Here is a 19,772-nt window from a genome sequence, read left to right as displayed (position 1 = left end):
CGTTTGCGAATGTTCACTCTAGAGCACATGTTGCAATTGATGATGTGGAGCCGGGACCAACTTCTCTAAATCTATATAAACGATGTACACATTGAAAGTGATTGCTCTTATGCGTTCCCAACTATCTTGCAAAAGTTAGTGTCGTCGTTGCACGTCGTAAAACATGCACATGTTTTCTTATAACTAAAACAGGGCGGTTCTTCAAGTGCCTTACACCGCAATACCACAATAGGTTTCACGCCGGTTTATTTTAGCACGCCAACTCGATAACAGTAACCATTGATCAGCACTGCAACTTATACTGTACCTCTACGCGTACCTTTCGCATTTCTATAATTTAATTATCCAGACGTCCCTAAGGACATGATTAGGAGCTGTCCGCTGCATGCGCTGATGGGTTGCGTGCTCCAATAACTAGATTGGCTATCACCGATGCAACCATGGGTACAAGAAAAGGGGGCTTTTCCCTAAATGGATACTTGTTGCAGAAAAGCCAGCTTTACAGGTGTCTGCTGCTTACGTGCAGACATCTTAGACATTTTGTCGAGGTTCGCAAGTGCAGTATATCACTTGTAAAGGTTTTCCATGTCACAACTATGTACAGTAACTACCACCGGTTAATATTTCAAATTAGTTACATTGCGCTCATGCGCACCTGTCTGAGCCTACACAAACACGAACTATAGCGGATCTTGCTTGTTACTTGTTGCTGCTGTTAGACATATCGAAACCATGGCAACGTGAAAGCATATATATATATATATATATATATATATATATATATATATATATATATATATATATATATATATATATATATATATATATATATATATATCCAGCCCAGAGGCTTTCTTTGCCTGGGCCTCGCACCAAAAATTACTGCCAAGATGTGTTACGTCGCTCACCCTACTATGAGGCGTCCCGAAGTTATAGATCAAACATATCGATATCATGCTCGCCTAATTTGGTTCCCTATTCGTATAATCCTTACCGCGTTTTTCAAGAACATATATGCTATATACACGAACCGGCTAACCCGAGTAAATGAACGGCACTGCAGGTGTCCGCCCGATGCCTGCATTGCGTACCAGTGATCGTAAAAGGCGAATTGATTATCGTTTCACTGATAAACAAATCATCCTTAGCCGATCTCATGTAAAATTCTGTGATCTGCGTTCCGCACACATTAATATTGCACTCGCCAAGGCGCTGAGCATCACACTCTCAACTCCTGTTGAAGGTACAAAAAAGAAAACACAAGAGTGAAGGGAAAAAGAACGCTTAGTTGCTTTTTATAGTTTTTAATCTTGAAGTCGCCCATTTTGGCGAGGCGAAATGACCTTTGCGCGGGAGAACACACTTACGGAATCTTGTGCAATGTCTCACAGGAAAACCGAAAAATAGAAGCTTTTCTGGCGCCTCCAATATTCGAAACCGTGGGTAATATGGGCACCTTTGAATATCACGCAATCTAAAGAATGCGAGCTAACCTTCTGGTGAACAAAACGGTATGTTTATTGTGTTCCATGGGTACATATAATTATCATGCCGCATTAACAAAAAATACAATAGCTCTGACGGATCCATTCGGTGTATAGATTCGCTACAATAAACTTTCATGGCAAATGGTGGGGAGAAAAAAAAAACAGAGAGAGGACAGGTGCACTCAGTATTTGAGCTTCAATCATATTAAGATTAAAACAAAATTCGAAATAGAAGTTTACTTTATTTCAGCTCATTCTAAGCACAATTCACACAGTTTCATGAATTTGCGCTTTCTTAACAAGGAATCAAAGACGTCTAAATATACAATTCAATGAAAGTAAACATTTGACAGAAGTTTCTGGAAGATCGCTTCAGTGGTTGCGTATGATGAACACCGCCTTTATATATGCAAAGTATTCATTCATTCTGTCATTCACAAACGACTAGTCGAAGTACACAAATTCTTGTACAAAAGTTGAGTCTCTGACGTTTCTCGGTTTCTCGATAAAGAAGTGCGTACTTTCTGCGCAGTGGCTCCATAGAAAGGGACTTGTAGGTAAAGTGCATCTACCCCTAATTTTAGTGGCCCTTGGATTCATTTACTTAATTCAGTTACTGAGAACAGCACTCTGAAGTTTGCAATAGGTTTGCAGACTATAATCACATAGCCTGCCAGAACTTCGAAACACTCAATTCCCCAAGCCGCGAAAAACTCATGCAATCCTCCGGAGGCTTTAAATGGTCACTTAATGGAGACACTAAATTAGTTCACATTGCTAAAGTATTATTTCAAAACTCTATTTTCATTAGTTTAACAGCAACTGGTTGATTATCACGAAAGAAAATAATGTAAAAGTTGCACTTTTCTAATTTCGCGTTAATACCTCAGAGGCTACGTACGACAGTGTGATTTCAAGGATCATAAATTATTTTCTCGTACTTGCGCCCTTGTGCCCGGCTCTTTACCCGCCGTGGTTGCTCAGTGGCTATGGTGTTGGGCTGCTGAGCACGAGGTCGCGGGATCGAATCCCGGCCACGGCGGCCGCATTTCGTTGGGGGCGAAAACACCTGTGTGCTTAGATTTAGGTGCACGTTAAAGAATCCCAGATGGTCGAAATTTCCAGAGTCCTCCACTACGGCGTGCCTCATAATCAAAGTGGTTTTGACACGTAAAAAACCCATAATTTATTTTTTTTTGGCAGGCTCCCTGAAAGTTGTCCACGTTCGCTAAATTCCATCCTTGGCTCTTAAAATTCAATGTAATCCGCGTTCGCCGATAAAAATATAGCTAGGCTCGAACAGTCAAAATCCATGACGTCGAGCTGGTGCGAGAACTTGAAGCTGGCGTCTCCCCTCATTTTTTTTTTTTTTTGCGTCTTTGCTGAATTACCGAGCTTCATTTCGTAGAAAGATTGCTTTTTTTGTTTTGTACAAAGGTTATTTGTTAATACAGCTCAGATTATTTTATTTTTTCTCTTTAGTGTCCATTTAAACTCACTCACAAGCTTATAATTGTATCTTATCCGATACTTTATACGACTGCACAATCTTGTGCACAGCTTTAGAAGAGAAAGCGCCTGCACCTCAGTGCCTCCCATCCGGCACGCCACAGCTACTATCCTCCTTCGGCTACGGCGCATTGTTCTTCGCTGCCCGAGGTATCCCCGCTGGTATACATATAGCGCGCCTCCCACATTACAAGCCTCGACGTGATGGAATATATGCCGCTCGTCGCCAACGGACGAAGGACCAAACAAATTGACACGTTTAGCCCGTTTCCTCATTCATAACTGATGTTCGGAGTATAAAATGTTACGTCAAGCCGTAAATCTGTAATCATCAACAGAACATAAATTCGGAAGAGGTCCAAAAGCATGCTGTGCTTCCTCTCCATCCCTACACAGTTCCATAATTCCTTGCATGTTGCACGGGAATGAGGAGAGACACCCGCCACATAGGTGATATCCGAAACATGGCGTCAAAGTCTTGATTCCACTTACGCAATTATTTCCGGCGCATGCAGTTAGCAAAAACGCGGGCTTCGAGATCAGTTTCTGCTGCCCAGAGAGAGTCGTCGCTGGGGAATGCATTTGGTAGTCTCCAAACCGATGCCCCAACGACGGAGCTCTCTGGATAACGGGAGCAGATCTCAAAGGCTGTGCTTTTGCCGGCTGCATGCGGCAGAAGCGATTGCCGAAGCCGTCATAGACTTTAGATTTTGTACACCACCTACTGTTCGAGCAACAATGAGCCCACCACGACACCGCTATGCACCACAACCACAAACAACACCGGTCGGCGAGCGTCAAGACGAAGACAGCTCATAGCTCAAACAAACGCAAGGTAATACCAGAGTCTTTAAGCATAGAAGGACTATTGGTAATACGGAGGCACTTAAACAAAGGGGTTCGCGAGGAGGTATTAGCCAACATCAGGCATCCAATGAGCTTTCTCGCCATCCCCCAGGAGCGCAAGCAGGAAGGCGCAGATCGCAGTACTTCGAAAAGTACCACGAAACGCCGAGTTAATAGTTTTAGATTAGGGTGTTCAGGCATCGGGGGACACAAACTGAGGAGCGTACATAAGAACGCAAAGATCCTACAAGAGGGTTGGCGTAACGCAACGCTTGGATGCCCCAATCTAAAACTCTGTAATGTGGGCATCGCTTGTACATAGCGTAAAAACAGCCAAATCCCCCCCGGGATGAGATAGACAAAGAAATAAAGAGTAACTAAAGCTGAAGATTCCAGCTCTGGAGGGCTTCCTACCTCAAATGGGGTAGTTCAATTGACCTGAATAGGACAATTCAGACTAGGATACATAGCGCAAAAATTTTGACACAGGGACAAGCAGAACACGAGTGCGTTAGCACGCCGTCTATATTTTTACCAAGGAAAGAGCTTGAATTTTTGGGCATAATGGTCACATGACTGTCTTTTTTCCTCCTTCCCTTCAGTGTGTTCTATTGCAGTGGCGTCCCAGTGAGTATATATGTACTCACTAGCCGCAATAAATCAATTGAAAGTTAGCTCCCGTCCTGTGTTCTGCTTGTCCCTGTGTCAAAATTTTTGCGCTATGTATCCTAGTCTGAATGTTCCCGAGAACACAACGCCTAGCTATCAGTCGACTGTAGGTAAACTGTCCTTCATACAAATATTCAACTATTATGTAGACTTTAGATAATAAGACCAGTACACCTTTATCTACGGCGTGAAAATCTTTAATTACGTACCAAATAAAACGCAGAAATAAGAGCACCAGTCCATAATTATGCATATTGCGTCACAGTGCGTGCGTTCATAGGCGAGGAGTCTCGTACGTAGGAGCACGCATGCCAAGCATTATCAAGCCCCGGAGCCCTGTCGTACTCAGCCTTAGAACTGTACTTAGTCACTGTACTTCAAGGAACGAGGTAGCTGGGATTTTAACATATGCGTCGAAAACATCGAAACAGATTCCAGCTGCAACGGAGTCCAGCTCGGTACGCTGCTCGCAGGAATGACAAAGCTACGAAAAATCGGAGTCGCATGCACCTTCGTGAGCACAAATTCTCAAACATACAGACCTGGAGGGTGCACAAAGCGTATACAAGTAAAAAAAAAAACAGTTCACAAGTGATAGGGAAAAAAATAACGCGCAGCGATGGCACCGGCGATTAGCACGTTTAAGCAGAGCGCGATTCGCTGCATGCATATAATGGTTTAGAGGAGTAAAATGTGCGCGTTCTGGAACGCGAAGTTACAGATAAGTCCCCTTTATCAAATTTTGACGACGACACAAATGGCGGCGAAGAGCGTGTGGTTCGTGTGTGTGTGTGAAGAGCATCGTTTATGCAAATTTTGCACTCATTTAGTATTACGACGTTACTCAAGGCGCAAATAAAGTTTAGCGCCAGACTATATTGCGAACACTAAAAGGACAGTATTGTGTTGTATCGCACTACGTACTATACATCGGCATTGTCTTTCTGAATGTTTACACACGCGAAGAAAGTGAAACGCTTTAGCAGGGCGCGTACCGCCTTGCGCATACTCGCAGACGATGCGTCTACAAGCGGCAGCGGTTAGTGGTAAAGCTGCAATGTTACGCTGAAATATTGTGAGGCCTTCTGAAACCGTACTTGCATCGCCAGTGATTTTGGCTTATATGCTTACATGCGAAGTCGCCGTTGTATCCTGGCCATGGCGGCGTCATTTCGATCGGGGCGAAATGCTAAAACGCCCGTATAGTTAGATTTAGGTGCACGTTAAAGAAACCCAGGTGGTCCAAATTTCCGGAGTCCCCCACTACGCGGCGTTCCTCATAATCATATCGTCGTTTTTGGCACGTAAAACCTCACAATTTAATTTAAGTCGCCATTATAGAGAATCACTTGGTTCCAAGAATTCATCTTTTGTGTCTTCAAGCTTTCTTTTCCTAATAAGTGTGTTCAGTTTCAAGAAAGCAGTTGCAATGTGGTGTTCTAGCGCGATCTTACAGCTTGAATACGCGCCATTACCAATGAGAATTTCCCGTTAAAGTAAGATCGAGTGGTTTTTCGCGTCTGGTATTCGTCTCCCGCGATAACTCTGCGTGGGTCAGGAAATTTCCGCAACTGTCTACTGGCGTCACTCCACGGCCGATCGCCATAAAATGTGGCATCTTCAGAAACCGAAAGCATGCCGCAAGACATCGCACTACAATTTAATTACTGCGTATTAGCAAGTTCGGTGTTGTGATTCACGATTCTAAAAGAAATGACGCGCGTTCTAAAAGAAGAAAAAAAAAGCGCATTTCAAAAGTTTCCGTCACTACAACCCACTAAGTTTCTCTGCGGAAATGCAGCACATAAGAGGTCGACGTCGCCAACTTGTCGAGCGCGCGGCCGAAACGCGAGACACACCTGCGTGAAAACCAACCTACCCGACATGTACACGAACAGTGCCAACAGCCGCATCCAACAAGTTTCCAATAGCTTCCAACGGTCGAATCAATCGCGCTTCTGACGTATACCGTCCGGCAACTCGGATGATTTTGACGCACACCCGTCTCCGTCTTTACACACACACACACACGCAAACGGGAATCCCGCGCACGGCGCGTTTCACAAGCAGGCGTACGCTGTGGTGACGTTCTCGCAAGTCTTGCACTCCAGCTTGCAGCACCACACCATGCGGCACTGGCAGGTCTCGTAGACGACCTCGGTGAAGCTGCGGTGCTCCCTGCCGCAGCACACCCTGTCGCAGTGGTCCGGGTCGCGACACCGCCGACCCGCCATGCCGCTGCCGGTCAGAGGGTTTGGCTCGCAGAAGGAGGGCGACTTCTCCAGGTAGACGAGCCGGTCCCTGCCCAGCCTCCGCAGCCTGGCCGTGACGGCGGCCAGCCACTTGGGCCGCTGCGTCGTGCCTGCCGTGGCGGCCGGCACCTTGCGCGGCTTGGCCACCACGTCGGTGGCGGCGAACTCCGGCTTGTTCTCGATCTCGGCCGGCACGGCGCGGACGTACTTGCGCTTCAGCCGCCGAGCCACCTCGGGAAAGGGCGCCAGCTCCCGCCAGCAGGTCTTGAGCGAGCACGAGCCGGACACGCCGTGGCACTTGCAGACGGGCCGGATGCCGTGCCTCAACGTCTGCGGCGGGTTGCGAGACAGCGTACCAATGACCCTGCAGCTGCGCGTCCTAGACCCAGCGTGAGGTCTCGCTACTCCGGTCGCGGTTTTAGAGATTTCGTAGCAGAGGCAGCTGAGGCGATGACACGCAGACACATGCATTGAACTGAACTGAACTGAACTTGTGGCCGTACTCTTTGTAAAGGGCGAGTAGTATTCCAATATATACTCAGGCCGAAGGATTAAACAAGGAAAACAAGATCAAAGAAACAAAAGAGTGAATAAAAAATAAACCTTTGCAAAAAGAAAAAGAAAGAAAGAAAGGACCACTAGCGGCGCACTTCTGTCCATTACTCACGCTGACACTTGCGAGCTCCCCTTCTATGGCTTTTATTGAATTACCTTGGACACCGTCAGCCTCACAGAAAGCCACCATGCAGTGCACTGCTGCGCTTTTTAATAAGAAAGGAACACAGAAAAGGAAAGGCGATTGCGCTTGGTTTGCCACCATGTATACTGGGGGAGAGGGAAGCCGAAAGAAAAAGAAAAGGATAACAAGTGGTGCGTGCGCACACACACAACAGCGTTCACGGTGCAATCAAAGGCCAGCCGTCTTTAGTGCAAGTACACGTACCAGAGCCAGCCTGTATACCTTAAGCTTCCCTGGAGGGAGACTATGAGATAAAGAGCGTTATTCTCGGTCGATCAGTTTAGGGGATACTTTCAACGGACAGGCAGAAGGTCAGTCGCTCCACCGAGGCGTCGTGCCACATGCACCACATTATGCAAAATCGAAAGTATCCCCGAAAGGCGATGGACCGAGAGTAAGGCCATAATGTTAACCATCCATATCCGCAGGTTGTACAATCCGTTACCCTGCCATCATGCCATTCTCGCTTTCGTTGGCTACATCAAGTTCAGCTTCAATAAGATCTATCGATAGTCGAAGCACCAGGTTACCCACATTTTCTTTCCATTCTTCCCACTGCCTTTAATAATCTCGTTATACTACTCACGCTTTATTTTCGATTTGATGCTGTCCCTACTCGATGCTGCAGCGGAAAAGTTTGTACTCCGGACACCACTTTTTAACTCCCCGAATTGGGTGCAGTTCATTAGTAAATTACCGGGCATTAGCGATCACGATGCTGTACACTTGCTTGCATTACGTGTCCCCGTCCATAGCATTTACTCCAAATAAGGCACCGAAGGTATTTCTTTTCTTTTTCTTTTTTCATAAGGGGTGATTATGCTAAAATTATGCAGGAACTAAACGAATAAGCGTCAAACACATCTACGCTCAAGCAGTTCGTGTTCCGTCAGGGAACTGTGGCTACTATCACCTGACGGACAATCCCCAAGCCGCTCTGCTTGGTTAGAAAAAAAAGTAACGGGCTGATTCATTCCCGACAAAACGTACAGGCACACTGACTGCTGTCTTGTCTGCACGGCATTCTTTTTGCCATATACAGTACAGGCCGTCTTAGAACCCAGAATCGAAACGAATAAACGAGATTCAAGCACGTCTACTTCTTAAAAACAAGAGTGAAAAAAAAAAGCACATTTAAACCTGCTAACATACGACTGACTCAATTTTCGTTGCGGTGAGTCCACTTAGTTGCATAATTGCTGCTTCCCCACGAATCGCGACGTTTTTTGCCCCCCAATCTCGTGGACCACGCAAGACCACTCCCGCTTATATTCAACCCTACCAAAATGCGCATTTCGAGAACAGTGGGGGATCCGGCACAACGACAAGAACAAGAGAGAGAGAGAGAGAGAGAGCAAGCGCGTACCTCTAATGGTCGCTCGAAACGTCGCATGCAGAACGCACCCTGATTCCCACAATGATGTTGTGCGTGTCGACGGGTCTCCGCAGGGTGCGCGGCCTCTTGCCGGATTCTCGCGACAGCAGCCGCCGCGCGAACTTGGCCGCGAACGGGTAGTTGTCCCCGCAGCCGCCCCACTTCCAGCCCTGCTGCAGACCCGCCGAGGACTCCGGCTCCTCGCGGCCGGCCTCGCCGCACGAGCAGCGGTGGCCGAGCCGGCCCGTCCGGCAACCCTGGGCCACGCTGTGCGCCACGCCGGCCGCCGTGAGGGCGTACACGAAGGCCGTCTCCGGGTACACTGCGTTTGGAGAACGACACCGAGAGCTCTGGCGTGAACCCCCCCCCTTTTTTTTCTGTTTTTATTGAACATTTTACCAGGTGCTTTAAAGAATAAACTCGATAGCTTAATTCGATATATGACCCTTAGCGTGTCGAACAGTGTGTGTGTTTTTTTTTTCAGAAGTCAGTCGTAACCAACCGGACCATTGTGTTTAACAGAAACTATGATTGCCACTATGGCGCTTTCGTGTCCGTATAACTGCATATAGTGCTTTAACCGGTGTTAATTGAGGGTGGTAACCACCGGCGGATTCCACATAACTGCATATAGTGCTTTAACCGGTGTTAATTGAGGGTGGTAACCACCGGCGGATTCCACCGCATTGACTCTTCTGACCACTTCCGAGGTGCGCCGTGTATGCCCTTTTAGACTTGACTTCGAAGAATAAACAAGGCGAAATTTCGAGGTGGCTGATTCAAAAGAGAACCTCTGCGCAACTAATCGCAGGCGTTTTCTTTTCTTTTTTTTTTTCAACTTGTCTCCTGGTTGGATTCTTAAAAATCCCATCCTATTTGTTTACATTAAAGGCGTTACACGAAGAAAAGAATAGGATAAGAGCATGGAGTAGCACCTTAGCATTAAATGACCTGACGTTTAAGCCCGTAATAGAAGACTTCGAACCTCTTCGTGGTTTCCTACTGAAAATTCAGGGATGAACATGATTCTGAATTATCTGATATATTCGACGCGAAATGATACCGAAATTGAACCTAGAGAGAGAATTCAAGAATCGAAAATTACGATCTCAACCAACTAACAAGTCACGACGAGAAAGACCCGTGAATATTTTGCATAATATTATCAAGAAATATCATAATTATCTTTAGGAAATGTGTGAATGCTTAGCGAGAAGCCCGTATAGCTATATTTGAATTAAACTGTGTCCAGAAAGTATTTTTCCTTCTTCCTTTCTTTCTTTCTTTCTTTCTTTCTTTCTTTCTTTCTTATTTCTTTAATGTAATGAATACTCAAGTGACCCGCTAATTATTACTGTTTACACATTGGAATGGCCGACGCACCTACGCATGCCTATTGTGGAATCGAGGAGAGCACCGAACAACTCATGCGAATGAGCCCTCACTGCGACATTCAGCGCCAACGTCTCGGTTAAACTTCAAACGTTTCCCAAGGTGCCTAGACAGTGATACAATAACCAATTACTATTACTTCACTCAAAATTGTAATTGATTACAGCGAACAATTACTGCACTAGGAAAGTAACTGAGAAATTACTAAAAAGTAGTAGATTACGTTTACGTTGCTTTCCTCTATTTATTTATTTATTTATTTATTTATTTATTTATTTATTTATTTATTTATTTATTTATACTGTCAGCATAATCGCCAAAACAGGAGTTGCTAATTTGGGCCCAGTACAAAAAGGAGGCAGGAGGGGAGGGGGGGGGAGAAAAAGAAAAGAAAAGCACTCTTTACGAAAGAAACATTTATTATCATTTAAATTTATTTATGTATTATAAATATTTATTAACATTGCAAAAATGCAGGAACTAAAACAAGTCGGCATGAATATTTCAGCGAGTCCACTGCATCTCTTCTATGCTCTTGATCTTCACTAACAATTGCTTTTCAAAATTTTCGTCGGTGATTTTCTCTCGTTTCCTTGTGAAGGCAGCAGGGGCAGCGACCCCTAAAGATCACTCGGTGTGCGCGCAGGAGGGTATAAGGGCGGTGTTGCAAGGTACAAACACGTTGCGCAAAGATGGTGATTGCATAAAGCCGCGATGCTCGTGTCTGCATGGGTCATGTTCGAAGCGGAGCGATTCATGGTTGCTCGGTCTAAGGGAAGGCGCTTCCGATATATAGGGCCAGTGAGAAACTGAAAATTTTGTTTGTTTATATTTGCAAGTTCCCACAGCACCCCCGTAGGCATAATTGAAGGGGAAAGTTCAGAAGCAGATACAATACAAATACAAAACAATGCTAAACACAGCAGCAGCACTATACGGCATGTAAACGAAAACAGCAACACCACCAATAACAAAAGAAAGACGATGGAGGCGCAATAACAATTTATTCCGGTAAGCAGTTCTGTCATGTACAGTACGGAGTCTTGAATAAGTTAATGCAGCATTTATAATCGCGTAATTTAAGAGCGTAGTCTACGTGTCAGGACACGAAGGTGGGCTTTTTGAAATACTTGCCCTTGTCAATACCAATGTTGTTGTTGTTTAGTTGGTTGTAAAACAATGACAGCCTTAAGAAATAAAAACAAAATCGCCATAGGTGATCTCCTGGCATCGGCGTATAAAGTGGTCGTCGCTGTCGACCCATAGAACCACTGTTTCAATTTGTTCGCGTACATATGGTACACCTCCCTCCGACGCTCTTCACTCGTTAGCCAATTAGGATTGAACGATTAATTGTAACGGACACCAGCAAATGTTCACGTTCCTTGAAAACGTGGCTAAATCATTAACGTAAATAATTAAAATAAAGCTGAATTATATTAAGCCCTAAAAAATGTTGTTCACGTCTAGCAACATCAAAAATAGGTTTATATGAGTCACGTATCCAACAGTCACGTATACGACGCTCACGTATCCGTATACAGCCAAAACTTTCCTCTATATCAGAGAAGTCGTAAACTGCACTGTAAGCGAAGAGTTGCGTGACAGTTCCTATCGCTTATGAAAGCCGGTTAAGAGGCTTCCAGAAGAGGAAGAGAAATTAATTATAAGCTCAGCGGTCGCAGTTTCAGGAGAGTCGGGTTTGCAAATCTGCGGGCTTGCCTTGTTTAGGGGATCCGGGCGTAGCTGCTCAACACTTATTGTAGGAAAGGCAATTTCATTTGCAGACTGCAGGAATCCTACTGTAATTTCCGCCAAATTTAAGTGCCCAAAGCTCTGTCACCTGTTACAGCTTGTTTCGTCAAAAATGGAACTGGTTACATGTCATTGATTAATTTTAAAAAATGTGATTGAATTACAATGAGCGTTACCGAATGAACAAAGCTATCGTTAAATTACAAAATTACCAAAACTGGTAATTGAATAAAGATAAATAATTTCCTGCAATTCGTCGCGTACAATTCTAGTTTCTCCAGCCACTGTTAAGGATGTTACCAGCTGAACTGCATTCAGTATAAGCTAGGGCTGTTTGCCGCAACTACCCGGAAAAGTCAAAAGGTTTGCATTAGACCGGGAGTCCTGCGTAACATATACTTGGGATTACGCGGTGACAAAACGTCTTGAGACAAGAAAGATAAAAATAAGTGAGAAAATTTCCGAATGATTATGCAGCAGGACTGCCGCGGTTATGGCGCAGAGGCACCAGCTTCGTAGCGAACACAAGGGGCAGATAATTTCCTATACATCAATGAGAATGCGTCGCTTTTAGGCAGGTAACATACAAATGTATATTTATTATTAATAGTTACGCAAGTCAATTGATTATTCGGAGAGCCTCACCATGTGTGCAGCCCTTTACGACAACGAGATAAAGATTTTTAATGAAATGCATTTAAGATGCTTTAAAGTAACGTTCAGTACCGTGGTATCACACTTCTCTCCTTCCAAGAACACGACATCCAATGCGCACCTGGTGATGTGCTGTTCCTTCGTTTCATAACTGTCATTGTCATAATGCGTCAGGTAGCCGAAAACGGAAGCTATAATTTACAAGACGCTGCAATTTACCATTTACAAGCTCCTCAGTTCACAGAACGTGCAGTTGCCAAAGGCATTACATGCGTGTGTCAAATAATATAAAGAAATCTTTTTTTTAACTAACGGACTTCCCGCAATCTCTATATAATACACTTCGTTGAAGAATTCGAAAATATTTGATATTCTATTCGATATTTGCATTAAGTCCGATTTAGAAATTTTGTCATTACAAGAATTCTAGGTTTTCTTTCCGTATGGTAGTTCGCGTGCGGTAACCTTGGGTACACGCTATTTTTTAACACCATGCAGTACTCGATGTTGATCAGGTCATTTTCTGCATACCTCCTGCACTACCGGTGTTGCCTCCTACAAAGCTCACAAACACAGCGACAGACAGGTCGGATTTTCGCTACAGAGCCACGCGTTCGTCGTCACCGACGTCGGTCATCCCGTGCAGTGCATACCTTTCTTAAGAAGGCTCTTGCGATCCTGCAGCAGGTCGCACTGCCAGGGGTCCCACTTGAACAGCACCTGACAGCTGCTAACCGTGTTTCGCATGCCTTGCACGATGGTGTGGATCACGGCCGGCTCCGAGACGCAAAAGCGTCGCACGCTCGGGTCCCTCCTGTGCTGGCGGCAGAACTCGCGCTCGGACACCTCCCGGTCGGCGTCCAAGGTGAAGTTCTTCGACCTCGACAGGACGCTGGGCCACAAGAGCAATGTGAGCCGTAAGGAACACGGTCGACCTTCGAATCTCAGGAGAGAGAGAGAGATGTATTCTATTCAATTTATGAGCGAAGACCGTGCAATAGACAGGACAGGAAGGAGCGATGGACAACGGTACTGGCACTTCTTCACATCTATTCCACTGCACTGTTTTTCCACTCCTCTGTTATTTAGTTCTAAGTTTGGTAACGGCGTCCACTCCTGACTGGAGTCATATTCGCGGACGGAGGTGCTGAGAGGAGGTGTTGGGTTTGGGGGGGGAAATACCGGCGCGAAGTCTTGCCTGTTCAATAAAAGTCAGGATGGTGCGTAGGACCATCTTGACATCGGCCCCGTCCTTGGCTGCAGAATAACGCAACGAATCTATTTCAATGCGTTCTCCTTTTTGTGATGCGCCAGCGGTCCGAGCGGCGCTCCCCCTGTGTTATCACAAGGCTCGGATGGCCGTGAGCGATGAATGATAAAAAATAATATTAAATGGAATCGGGCGAAGAGAACGCATTAAACCGACCCTGTTATTTATCGATCAAAGACAGGATAGCCGGTTCAACAGTTACGTGCTGCGTAACAAACAGCTATATTAGTAACAAACAGCTATAATATCTTCATCGGTGAGCAAATTTCGCTGCACGGTCTTTGAATTGGGCGCAAATCCAGATATTCCACTAAAGTGTGGCCGCTAAAATGACAGAAAGCCTTAGCCAAGAAATGTCTTGTGCCTTTTAGCCGAGGGAGAGAGAGAGAAGAAAGAAAGAAGATGTATTAACCAGAATAGTGTCTCCATGGTTGGCTACGCTGGGGGAGTAAAACAAAGTAACATAAAGAGAGGAAAGACACGGTGAATGTGCGAACGTACGCATACAACATCATGCACGTCAAAGGCGCTCGCACAAGCCAGTGGTTTTCATATAGAACAAAAGCACCTTCACTAGCGATTGTCTTGTCAAGGCAACACATTACACAATGATTGTCTTTGTATATCAAATCAAAGACAGTCGCTCAATAAGCGGTCCAGCCTCAGAGCCAAGCGGCTCAGATACATTGAGTGGCATCCGACACGGAATCCATTTCTGTAACGTATCTTTTGCTTAGCGGGCTTCCGGCGTTTGCTCGTCTATTTTAATGTGCGCGATGACAACGCCGTAATCCCGGTCCAAGTACGTTTCATGTGGTTACGGAAGAAAGCAGGTCTAAGTGATGTTGGTAAGACTCACGCCAACACCGAGCGAGGGAATACCACAAATACATTGGATATGTATTTTATGTGATTGCCGCTTTACAAGGAGAAGGACAAAGCCGCACCATAGGCAAGGATATAACATCAATCTTGGCTCCTGTCATCACCTGCAACACATATGCGACTTCACGCGTTACAAGTTATCCAATACTTCAGTTCACGCTGCTCTGTTCTCAAACAAATCAAACACAGGACCACAGTAATAATGCACTAGAAGTCTGAACAACACTGCGCCTAACTTGCGGATAAGAGCAGCAAAAAGGGACAAAAAGAGGCCGGTAGTGCGCCAAGTCGATAGTTGCGAGTCATGACAGAAACTGGAGTTCGTATTATGTGGCTCCCTATGGCTCTTCGTCGGCGGCGTCCTTCCGCATGTAAAGCGGAAACCAAGACGTAGAACTAAACAGGAGAAGACACAATCTGTGAGATGCTTGGTGTGTGTCAGTGATCTTGACACTACTACCTTCGCTTCTGGAGCGGTATCCGCGATGAATGAAAGCGCATCACGCAAGGGACGTTTCCATGTAGCCACTGCAGTGACGAGCACGCGGTAACGTTATGATAAAATCAGTCATTCAACGTCCAAGCGAACCGTCGATGACATGAGGTCACTTTAAACAAGTCTTCTCAACATCTTACCCGTTCCTTGTCGCTGACCATCAAGGAAATATGACTCGTGTTAACAAAAAAGGAAATGAATCCGTAGTGTTCGTTTCCAAACAATCCTGGAAGACGAGTCAACGAGAGTTAGAACGGCCCATACCGTCCTTATTGGAGTCCGTCGTTCTTCATCTTCTTCAAAGAGTAAAATACTCGAATCCGTGAACAATCACGATTCTCGTCACAGTGGACGAGCAATTCAAGTTTGTTACATTTTGAGCGTCCCTGCGAACTGCTAGAACACTATACTGCGATTTCGGCATACAACCGGAATAGTTTAAAAACTGTTTTGGATGCCGCTTTAGATCGGCCATCTCCCAACTAAGGAACTCAAGAGAAGTCCACGATCAGCCCGTTCCTGCTTCTGCGTGCGGATAATTAGTCTCCTAAGACCGTCCCTTAAAACGGGAACCCTGGCACTGAGTGACGGAGGGACAGGCAGCTTACCCGATGCTGGCCATGACTGCGTGGTTGAAGTAGAGACACACACAGACCACCAGCGCCCGCATGTCCGACGCACGTGGCGGCCGCGTGGCCAAGTGGGACCCCGATCCATGTCACGGCGGACCGGCACGCGAGCGCACGTCGAACGCTTACGCACCGGTGGCTACGGCGGCGCCCGCGCGCGTGCAACCTACAGTGTACTGCGCGTACGGGCGAAGAGGGAGCAACTGGCGCCAGGATATTTGAGCGTTGGCCCGATTGTTTGAGAGGCGCACCTTCGGCGCTTGTCGCGGCTGCCGTCGGCCACGTGGCCCAACGGGGGGGAAGTGTGCCGTCCGCACAACGCCTCTGAGTCCGTGGTGTGCCGTTCGCCTGTCTGGCCGCCGCCTGCGACGACCACAGGTGCGTGCGTGTGTTTGTGCACGCGTGTCTCCGCGCACTTTTCTTTCTCTCCCTTGTTACAAACGGCAGTGCGTAACTCGAGCGAGAGAGCGCGAGGACCCGACTGACGCGCGTCTAGCAGGCGCCGGTGAGTCGCCGAGGCCTCGTCTTTCCTCGGTCGCCGCCGCAGCCGGTTGCCTGCCGCTGTCCCGTGTGAGGTGCAAGGCCATAGAGCACGCCGCACCTCGCTTGTCTCCGCCACTTCCCGCGTTGAATGACTGTTGCCACTTTGTAGCGGCGAATGCATAGACTACCGGACTGCTACGCCGTCGCTTCGAAAGATCGAGGTACTGTGGCAGCCCTACTGGAGGTATGAGCACGGTGTTGACACGTGTGTTGCAGAAAGCGTCGTCTGCTCCGCGATATTGAGGAAACGACGAAAGCAGGGTGAACGCGCAAATGTCAAGCAGCAACCTCGCGAGCTACGTATTAGAACGGATACCCGGGCTATGCGAAACAAGCGGGTTCACTCGTATTCACCTTGTATAGGTGTCGTATAGGCCTTGCCTGCACCTGTACGACGAAGCCTGCTTCAGGTGTCACGCGAGCGTCTCACGGTTACGCGCGCAGCCAGCGATGACGTGAAAACGCGTCTCTTCCGTCGCCGCCCTTTCTCCTTGCCTTCGTCGTTTGCAATTATATGACGCTGTGTCCAGGCGCACCACAAGTCCCGTTTTCACTGCGCGGCGGTTTCTGAGCTCGACTTGACGCAGGCACGAGGATACCCGCCTGAGAGTCCACTCCCCACCACATTTAGTTCACTGCAAATAATATTTTGCATTTTGTTGCTGCATACATCATGCTATGTGCTGCCGCGCTCCAGCTATATTGCGTACAATAACGACTCTAAACTGTCGTTTTTGAACTATATTAAATTTTGAAACAGGCATCGCACTGCATAACGTGAGCGTATCCAGTGACTAATTCTAACAACAAGAGAGTGAGGCTTGCGTTAATTTAGCCAAAGTACACGACCAACGAATAACCCATATACGACCCGTGTGATAGAGGACTTCGCAGACCGCCAACACAGCAGTTAAATTAAAAGCTCTACTTAGTACACAACAGGTATACTGAACCAATGATTATGTTTAACGAATGGTATAGTACACGCCGAATCCGGAGTGATGCTGCCCTGCACTGAACTTTTATACATTAGATAATTTGTAGCGTAAACGCAGACGGTAGCGTCAACGGCGGAGGCGACACCTTGCACCCTTTGTTTAACCACAGCGAGTTAATATCCTTGCTTGCTTTCTTGTTTGCATGCTTAAGTTGTTCGTCGAAGAAAAAAAAAGGCTAATAATGTTAGTAAAGATTATGTTACCGCCAACACATTTACGCCGGCAGCTAAACAGAACGCAGTTGGACGTTACAACAGTATATAGTTATCTCTGCGTGCTCTGGTTGAGAGCAGTGTCACAATGTACCGCTGCAACCACCACTGCCAACGTACAAACGTATCCGTATGGTATAGCGCAAGTGGCAATACCTGAACGGATCAGCACGAGATTGGGCATTGGTAAACACTGCTTTCGCAGTCCACACTTTCTTCCGGTCTCTTAAACGCGCATCCACTTCCCACAGTCAAAACCATCCACTCTCAGCGTCTCCGCCTTTGCAAACCGATCACTAAGAGCTCTCGAAGCATGCCTTTCTCAGAGCCCACAAGTGGGAGTATATTCATCGCTCTCGCTGCGTGCCTCTCCCCTTTGTATGCAGGGGGGGGGGGAAAGACTATTGTCAAACACATTCAAAAGCGGGGACGAGGAGGATGCGTGCTGCCAGCCGTCTCCTTTTGTGTCGTGGCACTGTGTTTGTTCGAAGATCTCGGGTTTCAAGAGCGGCTAACGTTCGCCTCACGTCTCCGCGTGTCCTTTCTCGCCCTGTATCAGGCTGTTGCCTACCGCTATTTTTATTCGCCTCCCCCCTCCCCCCTCCCCCCCTCACAATTGTTACTATACGATGCTTTTATTTGCTCGAAAGCCGCATTCACTGCCCACACCTGTCATCGCGAATGCCGATACTTGCAGGTTCTCTTTATAACTTTGTATCTTTCAAGGATGGGGGAGTAGATCGCTTGGAAAACTTCCCAAGAAAAGGTCACGCGTTCGTGCTCGTCTTTTTGCTTGGGCGCGAAGTTTCTAAGTGGCGCCGTGCGGGTCGCAAACGGCACGAAGAAAGCTTAATGTTGGATCACCCGATACATATGCGGTCTCAAAGCCAACCAAGTTTGGCAAGGCTGCACACAGAGCGCTGTCCGGAATAGTATAGGAAATGTTCGGAAGAGGGCTATAACCAGGCGCCACAATAATTGGGCTGTATAATCCGGAATTTACTACCTGCACATGTCTCGTACACATAAATACGCACGTCAGGAGCCCTCATGCACAAGATTTGTGCTCAACGTGCGCCTAAACATGTGCGCAAAAAGTGTAATCTTTCTTTACGTCTTTGTAAGCCTGTGAACGCTTTTGATCCCTGCTTTCAAAATCATTGATTCCAAGCTTTTTAAATATTCTCATCCAAACTATTAATTGAGCACTATCTACCCAGCACAATGCAAGCTATCGCTACGCGAGACCGTGCCTCTCGACAGGACACGAATTTTTTCAGAAAAAGAACAACAGCGCCAATCAGGTTCACCTCAATGGCTGGACGACAGAACAAATGTTGATGTATTTGCAACCTCCTATGATAGATAATGGGAATCAGTAAAAAAATAAAATCGAGTCGATCTCTTTAGAGCTGCTTTTGAGCCAGAAGATGCTACACAATTGTAACTAGATTTGTTGGCTGCAATGTATTCAGTGTACCTGGAGAACTTCAAACAGTTCTGGCAAGGTATTGTGACGTCTTGTTAAAAACACCAACTTGAATTATGCGCCGGGACGTCAAAAGCGAGTCGTGGATCCACTCTCTTGCAGATCTGTCAGCAAACACGGATGTTCCACAGCATCTTGCAAGTGAACCCCGTGTGCAGGAGATTCATAAATTTAGTCTCTAGTGAATGCACTGATGATTTCTTATCCGTGCCTGGAGTGGTCAGAGCGACAAAGGGTACTTTCAATCGCTAAGGCAAGAAATTAGGTCCCGTAGGAGCGCCATGTTGCTGTGAAATATCAGACTGATTAGTATGCAATGTGTCCCATATTTATCCATAGCTTTGAAGTAGCTCAGCTCGTAGCGAATGATTTGCATAGTGTTGCTCTGTTTGTCTGATCAAACGGAAGTTAATTCTTTGAATTCGAAGAACTTTAGCAGGTTAATGTAGAGTCAGCTATAACAAGGCAGTCCAGTGATGAGCGAGGCTTGGAGGCTGATGCTTCTGAAGCTTCCAGCGATGTCTCGTAAGTCAGCAGTAAAATCGGGACGAATCAAAATTGCTGATTCATAA

The 19,772-nt window shown here is 46.4% G+C and overlaps 1 protein-coding gene across 1 annotated transcript; it reads right to left on the bottom strand.

The window, feature by feature from the left end:
• Positions 1–1,500: 1,500 nt before the first annotated feature.
• LOC142571997 (protein Wnt-9a-like) lies at positions 1,501–17,417 on the bottom strand. The gene is made up of 4 exons (XM_075680772.1): positions 15,938–17,417; positions 13,332–13,570; positions 8,907–9,199; positions 1,501–7,093 (listed from the first exon to the last, which is right to left on the bottom strand). Exons 1-4 carry the CDS (start codon positions 15,997–15,999, stop codon positions 6,572–6,574), a joined length of 1,116 nt encoding a protein of 371 aa, XP_075536887.1. The 5' UTR covers positions 16,000–17,417; the 3' UTR covers positions 1,501–6,571.
• Positions 17,418–19,772: the final 2,355 nt, after the last annotated feature.

The sequence above is a fragment of the Dermacentor variabilis genome, chromosome 2 (genome assembly GCF_050947875.1).
Source record: "Dermacentor variabilis isolate Ectoservices chromosome 2, ASM5094787v1, whole genome shotgun sequence".
NCBI lineage: Eukaryota > Metazoa > Arthropoda > Arachnida > Ixodida > Ixodidae > Dermacentor > Dermacentor variabilis.
The sequence above is the reverse complement of the archived record's forward strand: the minus strand, read 5'-3'. Positions and strand labels throughout refer to the sequence as shown.

Bases quoted from the DNA above. Each gene is read 5' to 3' on its own strand.
- LOC142571997 (XM_075680772.1), bottom strand. From the start codon at position 15,999: ATGCGGGCGCTGGTGGTCTGTGTGTGTCTCTACTTCAACCACGCAGTC. The intron at 9,200-13,331 runs GTATGCACTGCA...CTCCAAACGCAG, and splicing joins CAAGAGCCTTCTTAAGAAAG to TGTACCCGGAGACGGCCTTC. The intron at 7,094-8,906 runs GTGCGTTCTGCA...AACCCGCCGCAG, and splicing joins ACATCATTGTGGGAATCAGG to ACGTTGAGGCACGGCATCCG.